The following is a 21,540-nucleotide window of genomic DNA, read 5'->3' as shown; positions in this document are numbered from 1 at the left end:
CAACTTAGCTGGTCACAATCTTTCACACATCTGTATTCCTAGCCCTACTGAGTTGATTCCTAGATCTCTTTATCTGAAGACTTGGTGGATGACCTCTGCCAAGACCTCCTTAGGGGGGTAGGAGAAGGAAAATTTTCTCATTTGACTTAGTATCTGGTACTTTTCCACTCCTAGCACCCTGCTCTGACACCCTCACCCTCTCAGGGTCTGTAAAGCTGCCTGTCTTTTATTCAGGGCTTCCTGAACAGTGAGATGACCTACCATCTGTGCTGATCCACTTGACCCCTGACCAGAGTGATATTCCATGGGTGAAATGTATAGAGGGCATTGACATTTTCTCCAGTTTTTGACTCTTGCTTATACCACTTCAGTAAGTGACTAAAAGCTTAACACTTTCATTTTTGATTTGTTGCTTTGATTGGCTACTCTGACACCTAGCAGCTCAGCTGTCTCTCTCTCCCACCCAGCTGAGCTGAGCCCCTGACATTTACCATGTAAGCCAGCAATTGTGCCCCTTGATATTTACTCAACTGAAATGAAAACTTATACCCACACAAAAAAACTGCACACTGACATTTATAGCAGATTTATTCACAGTTACCAAAACTTAGAAGCAACCAAGATATCCTTTAGAAGGTGAGTGGATAAATAAATTGTGAAACATCCATTGGAATATTATTTAGCACTAAAAAGAAATGAGCTAAAAAACCATGGAAAGACAGGAAGAAAACTTAAGTGCATATTACTGAATTAAAGAATTTAACTGTATGGTTTCAACTACATGAAATTCTGGAAAAAGGAAAACTATGGAGACCATAAAAATATCAATGCTTGTCATAGGTGAGAGGGAGGAAGGGCTGGGTGAACAGAAAGCACAGAGGACTTTTAGGACAGGGAAGCTGCTCTGTATGATACTATAATGACGGGCGCATGTCATTACACATTTGTCCACACCCACAGAACGTCCAACACCAAGAGTGAGCCGTCGTGTAAACTCGGGACGTCAGGGTGGGCTCACTGACTGCAACGAATGTAACACTGTGGTGAGGCGTGTTGCTGGGCTGGCTGTGTGTACGTGGGGGTGGGGGTGAATGGGAACTCTGCTTTTTGCTGTGAAGCTAAACATTCTCTAAAAATAAAGTCTATTTAGAAAAATCTAAGCATCAGAAAAAGACAATGTGCTTTATCAGCCCATGTTAGTGAAATTTTAAACGATTTTTGCACTGAAGTTTAAAGTAGTATAAATGTTATTTGAAACTCAAAGGGCAGATTAATATCCATCCATAAAAATGACGGTCAGTACTAACTAAGGTCTACGAGGGACAAGAGCTGGCTGTCGGGAAGGGCTGAAACATTCCTTCAAAAATCAGACCACCGGTTCGTGCTTTGATGAATACCGTGACTCATTATCATGTGATTTAAGTCTTTGTTTCTAGTCCCTGGGTCTAGAGTGATGGTCTGTAGTGAACTTAACTGCATTTTGACATCAGTATGATGTTGAATGTGCTCTTAACGAGAAAAGAGAGAAACAGAACTTCTGGGGTAGGACAGATGGAAACACTGGCAGACAGGCAGTGGCTGAAGAGTCTATGGAGATGCGAAATGAAAAAAAAGGAACACTGTTTTAAACCACAAAGAGGACACAACTGCCACACCAGGCCAGGCCAGGCCAGAGAGTGACTGCGGGGACCCCTACAGAAGACAGAGGAAAGTTACAGTCTGTAACATGTTTACGCTGGCTGAAAAACAACAAGGCAGGAGGTGGGTTGCAGTGCCAAGAAGGAAACTTTTCTATTTCTGAAGTGTTCAGGTAGATGGTAAATTAAGAAACAATACACATTTGATATACTTTTTGGTTAGAAAAATCTACTATGAAATGGATTTGAATATAGTGTCTTACCTATTAATATACTTTACAAGACAAAGAACTTTGTATGTCATGCTGTAAATTAGAGAAAATGATTTTCTTGGATACTAGTCAAAAATGAAATAAAAATTTAAATTGATGAAAAAAGATGTGAAAAATATTAGATATTTAACTTAAAAAGCAGACAATGCTTTCTTTTAAAAGGCCATGCTGAAAAGGGTATTAAAAATCATTATTTGCTTGCAAATCATTATTTGGGCACCTCTCCTCTCAGCAATCGCTACGTCCAAATTCACGCCCCCCAGGTGTCTAGAGTACCCTTCTGTCTGAGATCACCCCAAGTACTACTACCTGAGCACATGAAAAACTCCAGATGCTCTGAGGGATAGGGGAAAATTATAACAGGCGGTTCTGGTCCTAAGGATCTTTCAGTCCAGTTGAGAAGATGGGATGGATATGCACAATAAGGAGTAAGATGGAATTAAATAAATACTATCGTTAGTGATATTGATTAAAATCTTACAGGCAAAGGTTATCAGATAACTGTCTCTCCACAGGACCAAATCTGCACGGACTTTTCCAGCCTTATCTTACTCTTCCGTACTCCTGACCTCCAGTGGCTCAGACAACAACGTTTTGTGAGGTTACAATACAGGCTCTTCCTTGGCTCTTCCTTCTCTGGTGTTAACAGTGAAAACTAACTTAACAGTGATATTAAACGCAGAGTTCACCTTTGCGCATGTTCTTGTTCTGTAAGCACCCACCTAGGGTAGGCTAACCATGTAATTCTCATGATCCTAATGGGGTGCCTTTGAGAGTGAAAGACGGTAGTATTAACAATCACTACTCTTGGAAAGCAGGTGTGAATGAAGACTGTCCCAAATAAACTGGGATACATGGTTACACTACTCTTAGGAGATCATGTCCACTCTTATGGTTCTAACTAATACATACCTATCAACCACTCACAAAATGAAATCTGTAGCATTGATACTTCTTGAGCTGTATTTTTCAAACCTTCTTTCTTGCAGATATCTCAAATTTGGTATGGCCAAAACTCAATCATTTCCATTCTTAAAACCTGCCAATTCTTGTAGTTCCTATCCAAGTTATACACATTACCAAGTCACTCAACTCTGCAAGCTGGGGATCCTTTGAGACTTCCTGTTCTTCCTCACCCATCATAATTAATCACCAAGACACGCTGACTTTAGTTCTGAAGATTTCTCTGATGTCATATTGTCCCTCTGGACTACTGTCATAACCTTTTATCTGATTTTTCTTCTCTAGCCATTTCTCTTTCAAGTCTATTTTCCGCACTGCTGCCAGAGTAATCGAAAACTGACCACACTTTTAATTCGAACATTTCATTAGCTCACTATCACTTACAGAATAAAGACTTCTATCACGACCCCATTCCTGTTAACTTCTTCAGTCTCATAACCTGTTAGTCTCTCTTTCCCTTTGCTTGTAGAAACCAAGTGCTAAATAGCTTGTAGAAACCTACCCATACACAAACCCCTCTGTTCATGCTGTTCCTTCTTACGGGCATCTATACCATTTTCTCTAATCTCTTACAACTGGTCCAGCGGGGAGCTCAGTGCCTCTCCTTTGTACTTCTAGGTGCCTGTCCTAGACTAACCCCAACACTGGGTGTATTCGTTTGAAATTAATTACATTAGTCTTTCTACAAGTTGATAAGCTTCTTGAGGACAGGGGCAGTGCCCCTTAGATATGTAATAAGTAGTCACTCTATTCTAGAAGCTTTTATGCACTGCTATGGATTTAACCAAGCAAATAAAAATAAGTTGGACTAAATACTGAAATGAATAAACAACTTCATTATTCTAGCATTTTTCCACACGTGCCCATATGTTTTTTAACATTACTGGTGGAAAGATTTAAAAAATGTGTAAGAGTTTCAGCTGCCAAAAGTTTCCCTGTTTCATGAAATTAATTTAAAAAAAGTAGATCTTAGCATAGGAAACAGGATAATTAAATTAAAAATGTATTTGTGACACATCAAAGTTAAGAAAAGAGCAAATACTTGTTTAAGACTATAGAAAATCAGAATACATTTTAATAGCTCTTTACTATGAAAAATTTTGTGCAAATACAGGATGGGGCAAAAGTAGGTTTAAGTTGTGAGTACAAGAAACACAGAATTTATTCTTGTATTATTATTTATTATTGTATTATTTTCCAAACGAACAACTGTAAACCTACTTTTGTCCCATCCTGTGTTATCTAAGCAAAGAAGTTTCTCATTCCTTTTTTTTACTGCTTATATTAAAAAAGCCAGACAACTTTAAAATGGGAGACTAGTACTGAATATCCTAAAATCTAGTATTCATCAAATCTCTCCAAACATCCTTCTCTGCTTTCCAGCTGTTTCCTCTTATGATTTCCATGTCTTTATATGATTAGCTCTGACTCAGAAAAAAGGACATTTTCACTTTGTCTGTCAAAGCCCAAAGTATTTGACCTTCAAGGCACAGAAAAAAAATTTTTTTTGGATGAAATGTGGTACTCCTGTCATTTATTCACTCAAGTCATTTTGGGGAAATTAAAAAAGTATAATCTAAAATTTTAAAGAATTATTAGTGTTACCAGAGGCATACGAGAGCATCTGGCACAAATGGTGTTCGATGAATAAATAAAAGAGAACCACAGAGCAATTTAACAGTCAAGATTATGAATGACTTGAAATGGTTTATATTCTCCTTATAAAGTCCTGCACTTATGATAGATTTTTATTTCCTACTTCATCATCACTTTATGCAATATTTCCTATTTATATTTTGGCTTACAAATCTTGTTTTGTGAACTGTGATTATTTTTCTGAGAAGAAAAACAAGTTGAGGTATTTTGAAATTTAAACCACGCTCTGGAGTCTTCCTCAAGTCGAGGACTCTGACCGCTCCAAGGGCTCAGGCACTGGTTCCCCAACCGCGGGAGAGTGGAGCAGACGCAACGCAGCTCCCACTTGGCACTCCACTGAGAAATACAGTTGGCTAAAATGTAACTGCGGAGTTAGAATATTTAAAAATGTAATATTTATTTTTTACTGGCAAGTTGTTGATACTGTAAGAAAACAGCTCCAATCTCTCGATAAATATCCTTGAATATTACCTACCTGTCAGAAGGTGGAGCTCTATACATATCTGAAATACTAGCTTTTTATATGTACATTTCACAAATGTGTGTAATGAGGAGATTAAAGCAGAGTAAAGTCTTCAGAAAAATGGTTCTGAAGAATATTCCAATTCTCTCAGGATAAAATCACTCACATCTCCCAATATGTGCATAGTTAACTAACAAAAAAATATTTAGTATGTACCTTTTAAACTTGAATATATTGCCTACTATAGAATGTAGGTATGGTAATTCAGAATAAAAGAGAAAGTATATTTAAAAGACAGAACATATTTTTAAAAATCAGGATCACCTACTTGAATGTAGGCAAGGCCATCAATACTTACAAGCATCTCGGATGTACAGCAACATGGCTATGAAGATATAATCGACTAAACTCAGGCTGAGGCCATCTGCAAACAAGGCGTCCCAGACCACCAGAAGATCCTGTAGGGGGAACTCTCGCCCAAACAGCAGCCGTATCCACCGTCTGGAGAGAAACCAAACCAAAATTTAGGAAATAGTACATTTGAGAATAATATAAAGAGGAATCATTTTCTCCTCTAACTGTGAAAAAAATTATATTTTTTAACTGGTCACATTGAGCAAGTATTATACATCAAGAATACAATAAAGTAAAACCCAAGTTTTAAGCTTTCAAATGAATTTTGTAATTTTATAACTAGGCCGCAGTCATTAGACTTTATTCCTACTTGAATAAAACAAAAGTACAATACTTGAAAATGGTAGAAATCCTTCATATTTAATACAAATCACATCAAAAAGGCAAAGAGAAAAATAGATGTATAGTAAGATGGAGTTAAAAATCCTAATTTTCCAAAATTTCATGCTTACTGCTGATTTTTGTTTAAACTGGACTTTTGCAAATGGTTATATGACAAATTGCTATAGCCACACAGAAAATTTCATTCCTATTTTTAAAATATTCATTTTAAAATTAAATGTGGAGGAAAAACGTAGGTATCTATTTTTTCAGTCAAGCACAGACAGTTATTTCAAATGAAGCATAAAGTGATACTTAATTCTGAACTTTAGAACAGGTACACCTTATCAGTGAGGCTGTCTTTCTAGCCATGTTTTTCAAAGCAGTCACTGCTGTAGCCAGGAAAATGGATATGTATGTATAAGCAGCTAGTAAGAATACTGAACAAGGTCTGTATATAATTATATATCCTAAACAGTAACATTTCAGACTTTCAGTATCTGACAACTAAGCTATTTATATCTAATTCTTATAAGAAAATTAAAATAATTCACTTTCATATTTTTTTATCCATTAACTTCTCATTTTATATAACATGGCTATAATTTCCTTACACCGCCTTTCTCTAGAAACTTCATCTCAAATTCTATGTGATTCTGGCGCATAGCAAAGAATGAAAAACTCCAAATTTCTAGTACCACCGAACAGTACAGAATAGAGGAAACTGTTTAAAATCAATTAATAGATGTTACTATTTTATAAAATTTGAAACCAAATATAACCATGTGTAGGGCTACAGTGAGGCCAAAAATTTCAAATACTTTCTTTAGCAATTATTACATTTAAGGAGGAATCATACCTGTAATAATATAGGGTATAATCACATACACGTATTGGTTTATTAGGAACCATATGATCACATAAGTTCTTTTATTCATATTATCAAATTAATTAACAGAAAATTAAATCACTTTTTCAAGTATATCTTAAAATGTGTTACTCAGTTTTTCAGGAAAAAAATTTAATGCCTAAGTAACATTTATCTTTTAAAAAATGTTACAGGCTGTTCACAATTTTTATCTACCTTTCAATTTTTACTCCACAGCTAATATGAGAAATAAAATACACCTTTTCCCCTAATGTGCCTGTATTTATGCAGCTTACGAGGAAAACATTATTCTCTACACACTTCTAATTCCTTCAAATTACAAATGCTAATATTTACTGTTTAAGAAGTATAAAAATATTTCTAAATTAAATAGGTGCTCCTCTTAATTATAAAGAATTAGCTGGTCTTGCAAAAGGTATCAGGGGACCCAGGGGAATGGACAAAGCAAAAAGTAGCTGGTTAAAGCATTTGGGGAACCTATTTAAAGGATTTTCAAACTGATAACCATGTCTGCATTATTAAATGACTAAACATTTAGAAAGTGATTCTTCTCAGTTATTCAACTGAGACGATTGCAAGAAAAATTCATCAGTTTAATAAACTGATGAGGATCTAATGTATAACAGGGGGACTATAGTTAATAACACTATCTTGTATAGCTGAAATTTGCTAAGAGAGTAAAACTTAAATGTTCTCACCAAAATATATAAATGAATATGTGAGGTGACAGATGTCTTCATTGCCTAACGGGGGGGAGTCCTTTCTTTCAAGGTGCACATGCATCGAATCATTATGATGTACACTTTAAATGTCTTAAATAAGTATCTTTAAGTAAATCAGGAAAAGAATTATATTGGTTAATGAAGAGGCAAATGTTGGCTGTTTCAAAATGAAAAACTCTGACACTTAACTGATTCCTCCTGGTTCAAATATAGATGTGAGTACAAAATTTAAGCATCACACCTATAAAACAGTGCAGTGCCCTGAACTTGCCGCTTCGTTCTTGAAGAATATTTTAATGCTTTCCTTGTTTGAATAAACCCATTTAGTAACTATCGCTGCCGTTTCTTGAAAGGCATTGCTTTCGCTTAGCTTTCTTATTTGAAGGGGAAATTTTTTGTGTTTTCCCTGCTATCTCCTATTGAAACCAGTTGACATCATGCTGTCATAGATACCATTTAGCAAAAAAAGATACGAAGTTAAAACGTACCACAGATAGATGAAAATATATTACTATCTTTTTCCCCATTCCTCAAAGCTCAGGACAATTGCATCTTTGGTTTCATCACACCCAGTGCATCAAGATCAAGCAGAAACACAAACAAAAACAAAGCAAAACAATCACCCCCCCAAATAGCCTATTTAAGAATTTATATTCCTATTATTTTTATAACAAAATGCCCAGTTATTGCTCCAACTTCTCCTCTTGCAACCTGCTTGCTGATTTCGGGTTGTGTTAGTTTAGCTTCAGAAATGACCCCACAGATGCACACACAGAGCAATCTCTACCGCAGCGCTGTCAGGAGGGGAACTGAAAACGTCTACAGTCTACATTGATTAAAACATGTCCTCAGAACTACACAGAACGGAAGTCTTCAGTACTCGTATCTTTAATGTGTAGTCTATGATGTGCTTTTATAAATGTTTCCCATTGCTTTATTTTAGAAGTTTCACCTTGCCAAGTACACTGCTAAATAATTCTAGGGCGAGGACCAAAGTGTGTGTGTGTGTGTGTGTGTGTGTGTGTGTGTGTGTGTGTGTGTGGAGTGGGGGGGGTGGAGAGAGAAAGATCCAAAATGTTCTTTGTGAAGAGCTCTGTACATTTTGCTAAGTGCTCTATGTATTTACCAAGGTCTTGTTAAATTCACGGTGAAGCCAGCTGTCATGCTACTGAGAAGCAAAGGTATAGCTAAATTGGAAATACAGGCATTGATCTTGTTAGTGGATGCATAAAAATAATTCAGTAAGTGGAAAAAAATCCAGAAACACATATGAAAAAAAATTATTATTAGATGCTTAGCATGTTTCTTTTATATAAGACTGTAAGTTGTACATACAAGCAAAATATGGTTTCCTCTATTTTATATTCAGTTATAGGCAAATTAAGGAGAAATTCTCAAAATACTTAAGTATCATATAACTAACAGAATGCTTTGGGACCAACAATGACCCTATCAATAATTCAATCATTTTTCTCCCAGTCGGATTTAGTTCATACATATATTCACCACACACAAAATTTCCTGTGCTATTTTGGGCTTTCTTCATTGAGCTTAAAAGGAAAATTTCAGTTCTTTACAGAATGAGTTATCAATAGAAATTATTTCAGCAAGCTTTTCTATTCTTAGAAAGGAAAACTTACTCTAAATGAGGTCTTATAAGGAAGTCACTCCTAAAATTAACATGCTTTTATTGCATTTAAAAATATTTAGTGAGAGTTTAAGTCACTTAAGGGTAGAATTAAACCTTTCTTTTCCCCATAAAGATTGCTTCCGTTTAATTGCTTGATACTATTAGTCTTGCTTTATGTATGTTACACCTGCAAATTGTAATGCTTGTTAACATATACATCTTATCATTTGTGATAATACAATAACTCAAAAATGACTCCACAGATACATACATGTAGCAAATAATTCATAATTTACCAGATCTACATAGTAATTAAAATCACCACAAACAAAAAGGACCATCTGAGGTATTAAATTTAATTATAAGCCACTCAAAGACAGGAGAATTTCTATCTGTGCACTTACACCACTATTCTCAATTTTAAATTTCTGTGTAATTAAGCCACTAACCCCAGGGGATCAGAAACTCCTAGTGGTATTATTGCTTGGTGAATGACCCATGGAAACACCATGAGAAATCCATTTTTTATCAATCAATTTATAAAAATGACCATTTTAACTGAGGTTTAAATAAATATAACCTTAATCCAATGTGGCTGTAGTGAGATTAGACCTGCAGAAAAAAAGTATGTACTATATCTTCCTTTCCTTTTTCCTCTATATTTATTTCCTTTTTCTTTTCCTCTAATGACCCTTTAGCGAGATTTAGAGATCACCACCTTAGAACAAACAAGTAAAGTAGTAAACGTATATTTAATTTAATTTAACAAGCATTTTAAGGGCATCTTACATGATCTGTGTTCATGAAATGGTAACACTGGGTAAGTACATTGGACCACAAAAGAACAATGTTGGGTTTTTGCTTAATGATACTAACTTTTTCTTTTGCTTTCTGTTCATTTATACTTTTTTAATTGAATTTATTGGGGTGACATTGGTTCACAAAACCATACAAGTTTCAAGCGTACAACTCGACAAAACATCATCTGCACACTGCATCGTGAACCAGTCGCCCCAAGTGAAGTCTCTTTTCCATCTGCATTTATCCACCCTTTGCCTTTCTTTCATCTAGCTCCCTAGGCCCCTTCCCCTCCGACAGCTGTCAGTCTGTTCTATGTACCCACGCCTCTGTTTCTGTTTTTGTTGGTCAGTTTCCTTTGTTTGCTAGATTCCACATACAAGTGAAATTATACGGTATTTGTCTTTTTCTGCCTGGCTCATCTCACTTAGCGTAATAATCTCCAGGTCCATCCATGTTGTTGCAAAAGGTAATATTTCCTTCTTTTTTATGGCCCAGTAGTATTATATCGTGTAAATGTGCCGCTGCTGTTTTATTCAGTCATCCACTGATAGGCACTTGGGCTGTTTCCAGGTCTTGGCTGTTTTAAATAACACTGCAATGAACACGGGGGGCATAAATTTTTTCAAAGGAATGTTTCAGGTTTCTTAGGATATATTCCCAGAAGTGGGATTGTTTAGTCAAAAGGCAGTTTCATTTTTAATTTTTTGAGGAAGCTCCATACTGTTTTCTACAGTGGCTATACCAGTCTACGTTAATTTTTAAAAGTTAACAATTTTATAACGCATGCCTGGTAGGGACTACACACAGAATCCAAATTTTGTATTAGAACCAGAGAAAACCAAAGGCAAATCTAAATTTTGCCTCTGTGATTGCTGTCTTCTTGCCTCAGTTTAGCTCCTTTTATTTTGATTTCCTTTGTACTCAGTTTTTTAAAAATTAGTTTACCCTAGACTTTCCTTTATATCAACTCTGTGAAAATAGTCCTAAAATTAGAACCAAATACTGCAGTTATTATAAAAGGTAACAAGACATTTTTATCTTTAATTCTAACTTCTTGGAGAGCAAAGCTGCAAAAGATGAAAGCTAAAATAGAACATTTTTTCTAATTTCAAATTTATTATTCTTCTAATGGCTCTGCAAAATACATTATAGGAAGATGTTTAGCCTGTTTACTAATTTTTTAAAAACGTAGCCAACTATTTCAATTCGGTTCTCTTAAAAATATTTGGGATCTGCATGCATTACGGAAAGACTTGAAGGTTTTCAAGCCCATCAAACTGCTTTAAAAATAGAAGGAACTGAAACTTTGCATTAATTTTTATCTTTAAAGGACTCAAATTTGCTCTCTATGTTCTTCTTGTAATCCATGGGTTCAACTGAGCTTGAATTTGGTTTTCTGGAAACACACATTAAACCTAATTTGATCCCCACAGGATATGTACATAAATTGTAAAAAGTATATTTTTTGACTTTGGGGAAAATTCTATATTCCTCTCAGAGGGCAGTACATAGCTCTTTATTAAGGAAGTTTTCTTATTCCAAAAATAAATTCCTAATAATTACCACCCATTCCTACTAATTTATTCTCTCTGGAATGTGTTTGAAGCTGTTGTTTTTTTTTTTTGTTTGTTTGTTTTTTTAAAGATTAGAACAACTATAGGGCAACTATTTTTGCCCTTTACAAAAATAGCCTGAATGGAAACCAAGGCCTTGTGTATCTATTATTTTTCCACAGGTATATTAAGATGCTCGTGAGAATGTTGAGCACAGATGATGGTCACATGGGTTTTTGTTTTTTAACCCTTATGGGAGGACATGCTTGTTGACCTTAGAGAGAGAAGAAGGGAGGGAGAGAGAGGGAGAGAAACATCGACGTGAGAGAAACATCGACTGGCTGCCTTTAGCACACGCTCCGACTGGGGACTGAACAGCCAACCCAGACATGTGCCCTGACCAGAAATCCAACCCTTGACCTTTGGGTTTACAGGATGACACTACGACCAACTGAACCACACTGGCCAGGGCAAAAGTCATATATTTTGAGGCTGTAAAAACAACTGAACATGTTCACACATGCACTCACATGATCTCTTTTAGAGTTATACTTGCTATTTCGATTTAGAAGTATATTTCAAGGACTGAGTAATATCAGGATGTGTGATTTACCAACAAATTCAAACAAAGCTAGTGAAAGGTGGTTAATACTTCAATATAGATTGAGTGTATGAATAGGATGTGCTCTCTTTGAGAATCCCATTGTACATTTCAACCAGGGGACAGTCGCAGTCTTAGCCCCAACTTGAGAGGACAATGAGGGTAGACATTCCTAAGAGACAATCTCTCAACACTAACACTTGGGCTCCACTACAAGTGAGCTACTAGTATCTCCTTGAAAAAATTACTCAGAAGTCACTGCTGACTATGAATAAGAACATGAAAAATTAATGTGCAGTTGGTGGTCATGTTGGAAAAAAATTAATTTTAGGTTCTGAGAATACTAGTTTTTATTCATACCACAGAAAATCTTTACTTCTAGAAAGTCTGTAAATAGGCTTTGTTCTGTCATTTTACCTTCAGGAAAGGGAATTATGATCAAATAAGTTTTCTAAAAGCATACAGAGAATTGCTAAAAATAATTGCTCCTATCCTCCCTAATCTGAAACTCATTAAAAAACAAAACAAAATTCAAATACCAATGGGATCTTAATGTTAATGAATAACACTTTTCAACTTCCTTTGCATAAATCTCCCAATGCATTTATAGACATTGTTGGGAGAGCTGACATGAAGTATAACACTAAGCTGAGAAATACCGGAATCCATGTGATTTAGGACGGAGATTAAGACCACAAATATGTAGGCTGGTCATATTAAGAGTTGGGTTGAATCTATTCCTAAAAGGTAGCAGTACAGTTTGATTCCCCTTGACCTCTTACCACTGACTTATAGTTGTAAACACCCTCTGGGGTGGGCTTTTCACTGGCCCTTTCTTTCCTCTTTTTCCCCATCGCACAAGACACCTTGACTCTTCCTGGCTACTCAGAGGCTAGGACAAGCATTTCACTCAGGCCTAGTGTTTGGAGGTTCCATATCTATTATTGTGACTGCTCCCCAATTACCTTTTCCAGAGATAAAGGCACTTGAACAAATCCCAGCTAAGGGTTAGTTACTGAGTTTGTTTTTTCCCCTTCTCCAGCAGATCACAAGCTCTGTGGGGTTACTTGGTACTGAGTAAGGGGTGAACAAATGTTTATTACATTTACATGAATCCTCCTCCCCGGGTCAGTTCTTCTTAGCCAGGAAGTCTTCTTGATCCTGAGCCTACATCCTTGATCTCTCCCAGGATTCCTGGCTGCTCATTGGACATTTCCCTGGGCCCCTCTCATCTCTGCAGGGATCCCTGGACACACGTAGTGATCACACCTGTGTAGAAACTGATCAAAGCCTCCTCTACCCTCTTGGACCATTCCCTTCATATCCTGAACTTCGCCCCCCTGCTTGCCCCTGCTCAGGCACTCCTCGGCTGGGGCCTGTAGTCTCCTGGAACCTGACGACTCCAAGTGTGATCCAAGGGCCAGCACCACCGCTTGGGAGCTTGTTAGAAATGCACACTCCCAGGCCCCCAGCACAGTCCCACTGGATCAGAATCTTCATTTTAGCAAGCCCTCTGGGTGATATGTATGTATATTAAATTTGAGAAGTACTGGAGTAGGTGACAGGTCCCTATTTCCTGCCCATTTTGGTGGCAACTGTCAGGGCTCCTAAAACCCACTGTGCCTTCATGTAATATGTTGCTTCCAGGAGAGAAAATGCTTAAATGATTGGATAACACTTCTACTTAAAGTAGTGGTCTCGAACTTGCCTAGAGGGCTTATTAAAAACACAGATTACAAGAACCCATTCACAAAGTTTTCTGATCTGATCCTTAGATGGGGCCTATTAATCCGCACTTTGACCTGGTTCCCTGGAGTCCCTGATGTTGCTGACCTGTAAACCGCAGTATGAGAATCACTGCACAGGACATTCTGGTTTCCCTCCACGTCTCCTCAGCTTAGTCCTTGGGGTGGGTCCTCAAATGAGCTTATTCAACACGTCTGGTCATTGGACCAATGGCCACTAAACACCTAATGACTGGGACACAGAGCACACACACTCAAGCACCTCTTAATAGTCTGTCTCTATTAACTTCTGCATGTGTTTTATTTTTTTCCAGGAAAGCACTACTGTACAAAATGATCCAATAAAAAGAAGAAACACAGACACGGGGGAGGGAGAGAAGGCCTCCCAAAGTCTGGGGAAGCTGGGCCACTTTGAATTCCAACTGTGCAGCAGGTACTGTGCTGGGCCCTAGACCAAGCCATGTGCCGACCACTTCCAATCGTTAACACAGAAATTATCATTCAAAGTAAAATTCGAACTCAATGAAAGTTCCATCAACCTGGGTTCCCACAGTCGCTGCATCTTTCTGTGCCCCTCCACATTAAGTCCCCAGTTACAAAGGGCTTGTTCAGGGAATGCAAACTAGTGGCAACATTAGCGAAATAGAATTAGGAAGGTAAAAACAATTTAAAATATTACTAAATACAATTTCAAAGGCAAATATTAATTGTTTTTGGACTAGCTACCATTTGGAATTATACAGGATGGACCAGAAGTCGGTTTACAGTGTCTGTATGGAAAACAACACAATAATTAAAAACTAAAAATACAATAATAAACTGTGGTGCATACTCACAACTATAAGCCCACCTTTGCCCCACCCTGTATGTCTCCTAGGTGCTATCCATGAATGCAGCTAAGTGAGGAGCTGAATATACCTGCATGGGGCCTAGATGACTTACGAGGGGGCACACAGACACACAGGAAAAAAGAAAGCCCTGTAGGAGCCAGTGAGGGCAAAGGACTGCCAACCCCACCACAGTCATTCACTGGATACATGGGTCTGGTGAGAACTTCAGAAGTCCAACTCCACCGTCACAAATTCCCTTCCCCGAAGTAGTGGAAGCGAAATGGAAACAAAAGAGGGTGAAAGGCGGGCTGGCTGCTCCATTTGGCTCCTAGCTCCCTAGCTGAGGCTCAGTGCCCAAGTCACTTTATAATCAACTGTGAACGTGTGTGTGTGTGTAAATTTTTTAAAATAAGGACAAATATACATTAAGCAAGGAAAATGTGGTTTCTTATGCAAAGAAGACTGCCACTCAATGTTTTAAAATAAAGGTACACGATTTGTGATAGTGGCAAATTCCATGATTTTCTATGCCTTTTTTTGATTTCTAAAGGTATTATCAGATATATAATCTGAAAATAACTCTGTAAAAGCAGTATTTCTTCAAGTGGTCTGTGGAATACATGGGTTGGAATCTCCTGAGGCATGTTTCAGAGATGGGTGACTTCTCTCCTCTCCCCCCAGAACGTAGCACCACGGATCCAAACAGGCAGGGCAGGCAGCTGCACGTTACAGGTATCTCAGCAGAGGCTCATGGCGTTGCCTGAGCAAACTCCACTCCGAAGCAGACCACAGATTTATACCACGAGAATTTAACTCCTCGCTCGTTGCCCCTTCTGCTCTTTTATACTCCTCTTGAATTCTCCTCTTTAATTCCTAAAGCATACGTAATTCAGATTTATATTAAAAATCACCTCTCCACATTAATGACTGAGATATAAGACTCTGAATGCACAATAACTACTGTTGCTGTCATCTGTGTGATAACTGAGTTTTCGAGTAGAAGAAATGGAGCTTTCTGAAGAACTTATTTTGATGAATCGTGATCTGCTATTTCATGAGTACCCCAGTTACAATTCAGTGGTAATTACGGCTACAGGACCCTACAAGATTTAGAGAGCTTCCTTTCAAGGAAACTCATTAAGAGAACTATAAAGAACTAAGAACTTACAAAGAAAAATTAATTGCCACTTTTGGTCAGCTGATTTTAGAAAGACTTATGAGGTCTAGAATTGTACATCGGGCTAAGAGAGAACAGAAACTCAGTGAAGTTTAGCTTACTGAGGGCATCGTGGTATATAATATGTTCATAAATTAATCTGCTCGTAAACCAACTCAAATATGAAGCACAAAAACATCACATAAAATATTTGAAATTTATTTTCATCAACAACACTCATTTACTTTCCACATCAGCTAGCAGTTACTGTGGCTGGCTGCTGGTGCTGAGGAGCTACACATCCTGGATTTGAAAGTCTGAGACGTTGCTCTCTGACTAATGCCTCCTAGCTCACCATCTTTCTCACCTCCTCAATTCTTTTATTTCCTGTGGATTAAAATAAAACTATGTGGGGTTATTGTTTTGTAATTTTTTTGCAAGTGGCAAAAAAATGATTTCGTAGTCTAACAGAACATACAATGAGCAAGAGCTTCCCTTCCTACCCCAGATCCTCTCCCTCCAAATCCACCTTGCTAAGGGTGGCCAATGTTCTTTCGTAACACAAAGGCATTTTTATGCATGTATGCACCTGATTTTATGCATGTATACAGATAACTGATTGTCTCTGTAGAGGTCTTTGTGCATCTAAATGTATATTGGGAAGAAGCTAAATGCTTAGTTCAGGTTACCTTAACACTTTAGTTCGATTTAGGACTTTGACTGCAAAGAGTGGTACCGAGTGGTCTCAGGATAAAATAAGGGAGGTTTGGGAATGCAGTAAAACAGTGGTTTTCAGAGTGTGCTTCCGGGACCAGTAGCATCAGCATTACCTGGGAATGCGTTCAAACTGCATGTTATTGGACCTCACCCACCCAATGACTACTAAACCAGAAATTCTGGGCAGGGCCCAGCACTCTGTGTTTGGACAAACTGGAGTGTAAACTCCAGTTGGAGAAACACCACTTTAAGAGGATATAAGAGAACACAGTCTTGTGCCCAAAAGTTACCGAGGACCAAAGAAGTTCTAGTGATCCCTCTTTTCCCATCTCTCTCAGGGTACAGGGAGGTCTCTTTTTCCAGGCAAAATTTTGTTGTAATGTCAAATTTACCAAATACTGTTTTCACAGTTTATGGGTTTTTGAATTCTCTACTTAATAATAGAAAAATAATTTTCATCTAGTTTTGTTAATATCACTGATGCATCTAGTATTTGTTTTGGTACAATACAGTTCTCGAAACTATATTATTGAATGATGCACCATTTTCCTATGGGATTAAAATTCTACTTTTATCATATATTTAATTCCTATATGTATTAAGTCTATTTCAGATTCTGTTTTATTTTACCAATGCATCTGCCTCTAATTGTGTGCTTATTCCAAACTGACAGAATTATGGTATATTCATAACACATTTAAAAAGTAGGCAGGGCTAATGACCCTTTTTGTTCCAGAACATTACTGGCTATACAAGAATGTATTTTTTAATATTTTTAAAAAATATATTTTAATTATTCTTTAAAAATTATTTTTTGTGATTAAACTGTATTTATTTATTATGGAAGTACAACTGACATATTTATTAGTTTCAGATGTAAAATGGAATGATTCAATACTTGTATATAGTGCAAAATGATCACCACAATTAAGTCTAGTTAGTGTCCGTCACCATACATTGTTACAAAACTTTTCTTCTTGTGCTGAGATTTTTAAGATCTACTCTCCTAGTTTATTTTCAGATTTTCAATACAATATTACTTATGATCACCATGCTGTACACTGCATTCCCATAACTTATTCATTTTTAAAAATAATTTTTAAAAGATTTTGTTTATTTTTAGAGAGAGGGGAAGGGAGGGAGAAAGAGAGGGAGAGAAACATCAATGTGTGGTTGCCTCTTGTGCACCCTCTACTGGGGACCGGGCCCACAAACCAGGCACGAGCCCTGACTGGGAGTTGAACTGGTGACCCTCTGGTTCGCACGCGGGCACTCAGTCCACTGAGGCACACCAGCTGGGGCCCATGACTTACTCATTTTAAAACTGGAAATTTGTACCTTGAGAAATGTGTAACTTTTGTAATTTATTTTTAATTTATGCATGCATATTTTATATTTTTCTGTTACTAAGTTAAACTTTAAATTATGTAAAAATATTTATGTTTTTACCCAAAAGAAACAGTTCTTACATGTATTAGTTCTGTAATTTTTTTATTAATTCATAACCGGTTTTAGTCTTAATTCCTTCCCTTTGTTGTCTTTAGATTTATTTTGCTGTTATATTCCTTATTACTTAAGATGAATGTTTAATTATATATTTTATTCTCTTCTGTTTAGCAATATAAAAGTATCAGGCTAAGAACTTTTAAGAGTATTTTCATTGTTTTAGTCAAGATCAATATATTTTAATTATTATTTTTAGAAATTAGGCCATTATACTTTTATTTCCTTTTGGTGCAAGAGTGAAGAGAATTTTAATATTTTCAACGGAGTTGTCTATTTTTGTTATTAATTTCAAGTATTTTTGCCAAAATATACAGCCTGTGCCATTTCTATTACATGAAATTACTAAAGTTTTTCTCTGGGTCTACTTTAAAAATGAATATTCTACGGATACATTCATTTTCTGTTTATAGTACAGGAGTTTGATATATATCACTTAGATCTTACTTATTCAATGTAAATAGGTTTCCTACATCCCTGCTTTATAGTGAGTAGGCCTGATTTACCATGAATGAGGAGAGAGGTACAAGTCATTTACTACGATTGCATTTCTGTGTATTCCTTCTTATATTTCCTGCAGCTCTTACATTATAAATTGTTTTCTTTTTTGAGGGGGAGGGGCATGTACAATGATTAAAGAATGCTCTTCATTGTGAACTGTAAACTTTTTCATTATAAAATGTTCTCATTTATCTCATTCAATGTTATTTGCTTTAAATTCACTTGATATGAACATTATGCAAATTATTTTATTTTCCATCTCTTTCACTTTCCTTTGTTATTGGGGTGATTTCCTTAAAATAGGGTTGGTTTTACTTTATTTTATTTTTTAAAAATAGATCTGCCTTTTGGTCCATGATGGAATAACTAGACATAAAACTGGATAAAATATATGAAACACGCAGACATTAGAAACAGTCAGTACAGCACTGCGATCCCTGACATTAGGGGGAACAAGGGAAATTTTCTGATACCTGGTTTTCTTCCTCGAAGCAGCACTTGGAGAGCACAGAGCTGGAAAGGGGGACCCACCACACAATGCACTGGTCTTGCTGGGTTCAGACAACAGAAATGGGAGGCCGAGGGAAGGCTGCAGGGCATTTTACCTTTAAAGGAGGAAGCTGTGGAGAAAACGACCTCCAGAAGTACACAGAGGCTGCCTTGAATTTAGTGCTGAATACTAAGTGTGCGTGCGTGGGGGTAAACTTTCTAGCTGACCCAGCAAAGAAAAACTATAAGAGAAGGAACTACTACTGGAAAGCATAAAAAGTGGAAAAAGGTTTTACGAGGCTGGGAAGTATTCACATTCTGACTAGACAGACCAGGAAGACATTGGCCCTTGGGTAGAGGGTAAATCAGAACCACCATTTTTAAAGTCTAAAAACAAGCATCAAAAAGATCAAGATGATCCAAAATGTAATTTAATGACTGCCAAAAATAAACTCAACATTCCCATAAAAGGAAATTAAAGTTCAGAAATTCAACATGACATTCAAAATGTACATCATTTCATTAAAAATATACAAATCGCAGAAAGAAACCGAAAAATCTGACCTACAACTACACATATCAGAAAAGAAGGCCCTGGCTGGCGTAGCTCAGTGGACTGAGCGCAGGCTGGGAACCAAAGTGTCCCAGGTTCGATTTCCAGCCAGGGTACATTCCTGGGTTGCAGGCCATAACCCCCAGCAACCGCACATTGATCTCTCTCCCCCCCCATGCCCCAACACTCCCTCCCTTCCCTCCCTAAAAATAAATAAATAAAATATTAAAAAAAAAAAGAAAAGAAGAGCAGTTTTACACAAACTCTTCCTGAAAGTATAAAATCGGGAACACCGGAGGCAAGCAAAACCACGACTGAATGCCAAACCAAAACACTGCAAGAAAACTGCAGACCAACAGCCACATGAACATAAGCTCAAAAACTCTTTACAAAATATTAGTAAATCATACCCAGTCATATACAGATTAGAAAGGAATAAAATGATCAGTAAGTGCAGGTGACATAATTTTCTATGCAATCCCAATCTATAAAAAAGCTACTTAAAGTAACAAGTGACTTTAGAAAGAACAGATGATGCAAGGTCAATATACCAAAATCAGTTACTGTGTCTTTACATGTTAGGAATGAAAAACTAGAAAATGAAATGAAAAGAATCAACATCTTGACAGTAGCACTAGAAAAACCCACAAAATATTTAGGAATGAATGTAGGAAGTGTATACTTATATGCTAAAAACTACCCCAAAATACAACAGAAATCAACAAAGACCTAAATAAATGCAACGATGTACCATGTTTATTGGCTAGAAGAGTCAATAATAAAATGTCTACTTTCCTAAAATTGATTTTATAGATGTAATGTAATCCTAATCAAAATCCCAGCAAGATTTCTGGTGACATTACAATGGGCTCTAAAGTATGAATGAAAAAGGAAAGGATTAAGAAGAGCCTTTACAGAATTACTATAATGGTAATGGAATCAAGACAACATAGTATTGGTAAAACATATTTACATCAATGGAGCAGAACAAAGAGTTTAAAAATAGACCTACACAGCCCTGGCCAAGTGGCTCAGTTGGTTGGAGCATTGCCTCGTACACCAAAAGGTTGTGGGTTCCATCCCTGGTCAGAGCACATACCTCAGTTGCGGGCTCGATCCTCCACTGGGGTATGTAGGGGAGGCAATCAATTGAAATTTCCTTCTCACATTGATGTCTCTCTCTCTCTTTCTCCCCTCCTCTTTCTCTAAAAGCATATCCTCAGGTGAAGATTAAAATATAAATAAATAAATTAAAAAAGACCTACATATATTTGGTCAATTGATTTTTACTAAAGATGTCAAAATTCAATCCTGAAAGGATGGTCTTTTCGCAAATGATGTTGGAATACTTGTGCATCCACTACAAAAAAATGAACCTTAGACTTATATTTCATATACAAAAATTAACTCAAAGTGGATAACAAAGATAAAGGTAATACCTGTAAAATGTCTTAAAAATAAGTAGGAGGAAATTTTGTGACATTGAGTTATGTGCAAAGATGTTTTAGGAAAGAGAAAACTCTAAAAAAACGGATAAATTGGACTTTATTAAAATTTTAAATGCCTCTTTGAAAGACACTATTAAGAAAATGAAAACACAAGCAATACACTGGGAGAGAATATTTATAAAATATGTATGTGAAAAAGGATTTTTTCTTGAATATACTAGTAACTCTCATAACTCAATCATAATAAACAAATGCCTCAATTTTCAAATATGCACAAGAGATATAAATAGTTTCCCAAAGAAGTGATATGCATAACAAACATATGAAATGATGCTCAATATGATTAATTATTAGGGAAATGAAAATTACATCCACAGTGAGATACCACTACATACCCACTAGAATGGCTTTTTTAAAAATGACAAAACTAAGTGGCGACAAAGATACAAAACAATTGAAATCTGCATAAACTACTGGTGGGAATGCAAAATAAAATATAGCCATTCTGGAAAACAGTTTGAAAACCACTTGGCAGTCTCTTATAAAGTAAAACACATACTTACCAACACAAACCAGTGTCCATTTCCTTCGTACTTATTCAAGAGAAATAAAAACTACATTCATATAGCCAGCTGCACATAAATAGTTATAGTGGTTTTATTCATCATACCCTCAA

At 36.6% G+C, this 21,540-nt stretch overlaps 1 protein-coding gene across 5 annotated transcripts in view; it reads right to left on the bottom strand.

Annotated features, from left to right (window-relative positions):
- Positions 1-21,540, bottom strand: part of TBC1D5 (TBC1 domain family member 5) — a 479,919-nt gene that overhangs the window by 120,049 nt on the left and 338,330 nt on the right. For all 5 annotated transcript variants that reach the window (XM_045856992.1, XM_045856988.1, XM_045856989.1 and 2 more), the window contains one exon: positions 5,350-5,492. In XM_045856992.1, the coding sequence (XP_045712948.1) occupies positions 5,350-5,492 (143 nt within the window). The remainder of the gene's footprint in view (positions 1-5,349; positions 5,493-21,540) is intronic.

This window comes from Phyllostomus hastatus, unplaced genomic scaffold (assembly GCF_019186645.2).
Source record: "Phyllostomus hastatus isolate PE091 unplaced genomic scaffold, TTU_PhHast_1.1 phas_scaffold_129, whole genome shotgun sequence".
NCBI lineage: Eukaryota > Metazoa > Chordata > Mammalia > Chiroptera > Phyllostomidae > Phyllostomus > Phyllostomus hastatus.
Note: the sequence above shows the minus strand (reverse complement) of the source record. Positions and strands in the feature narration are given on the sequence as shown.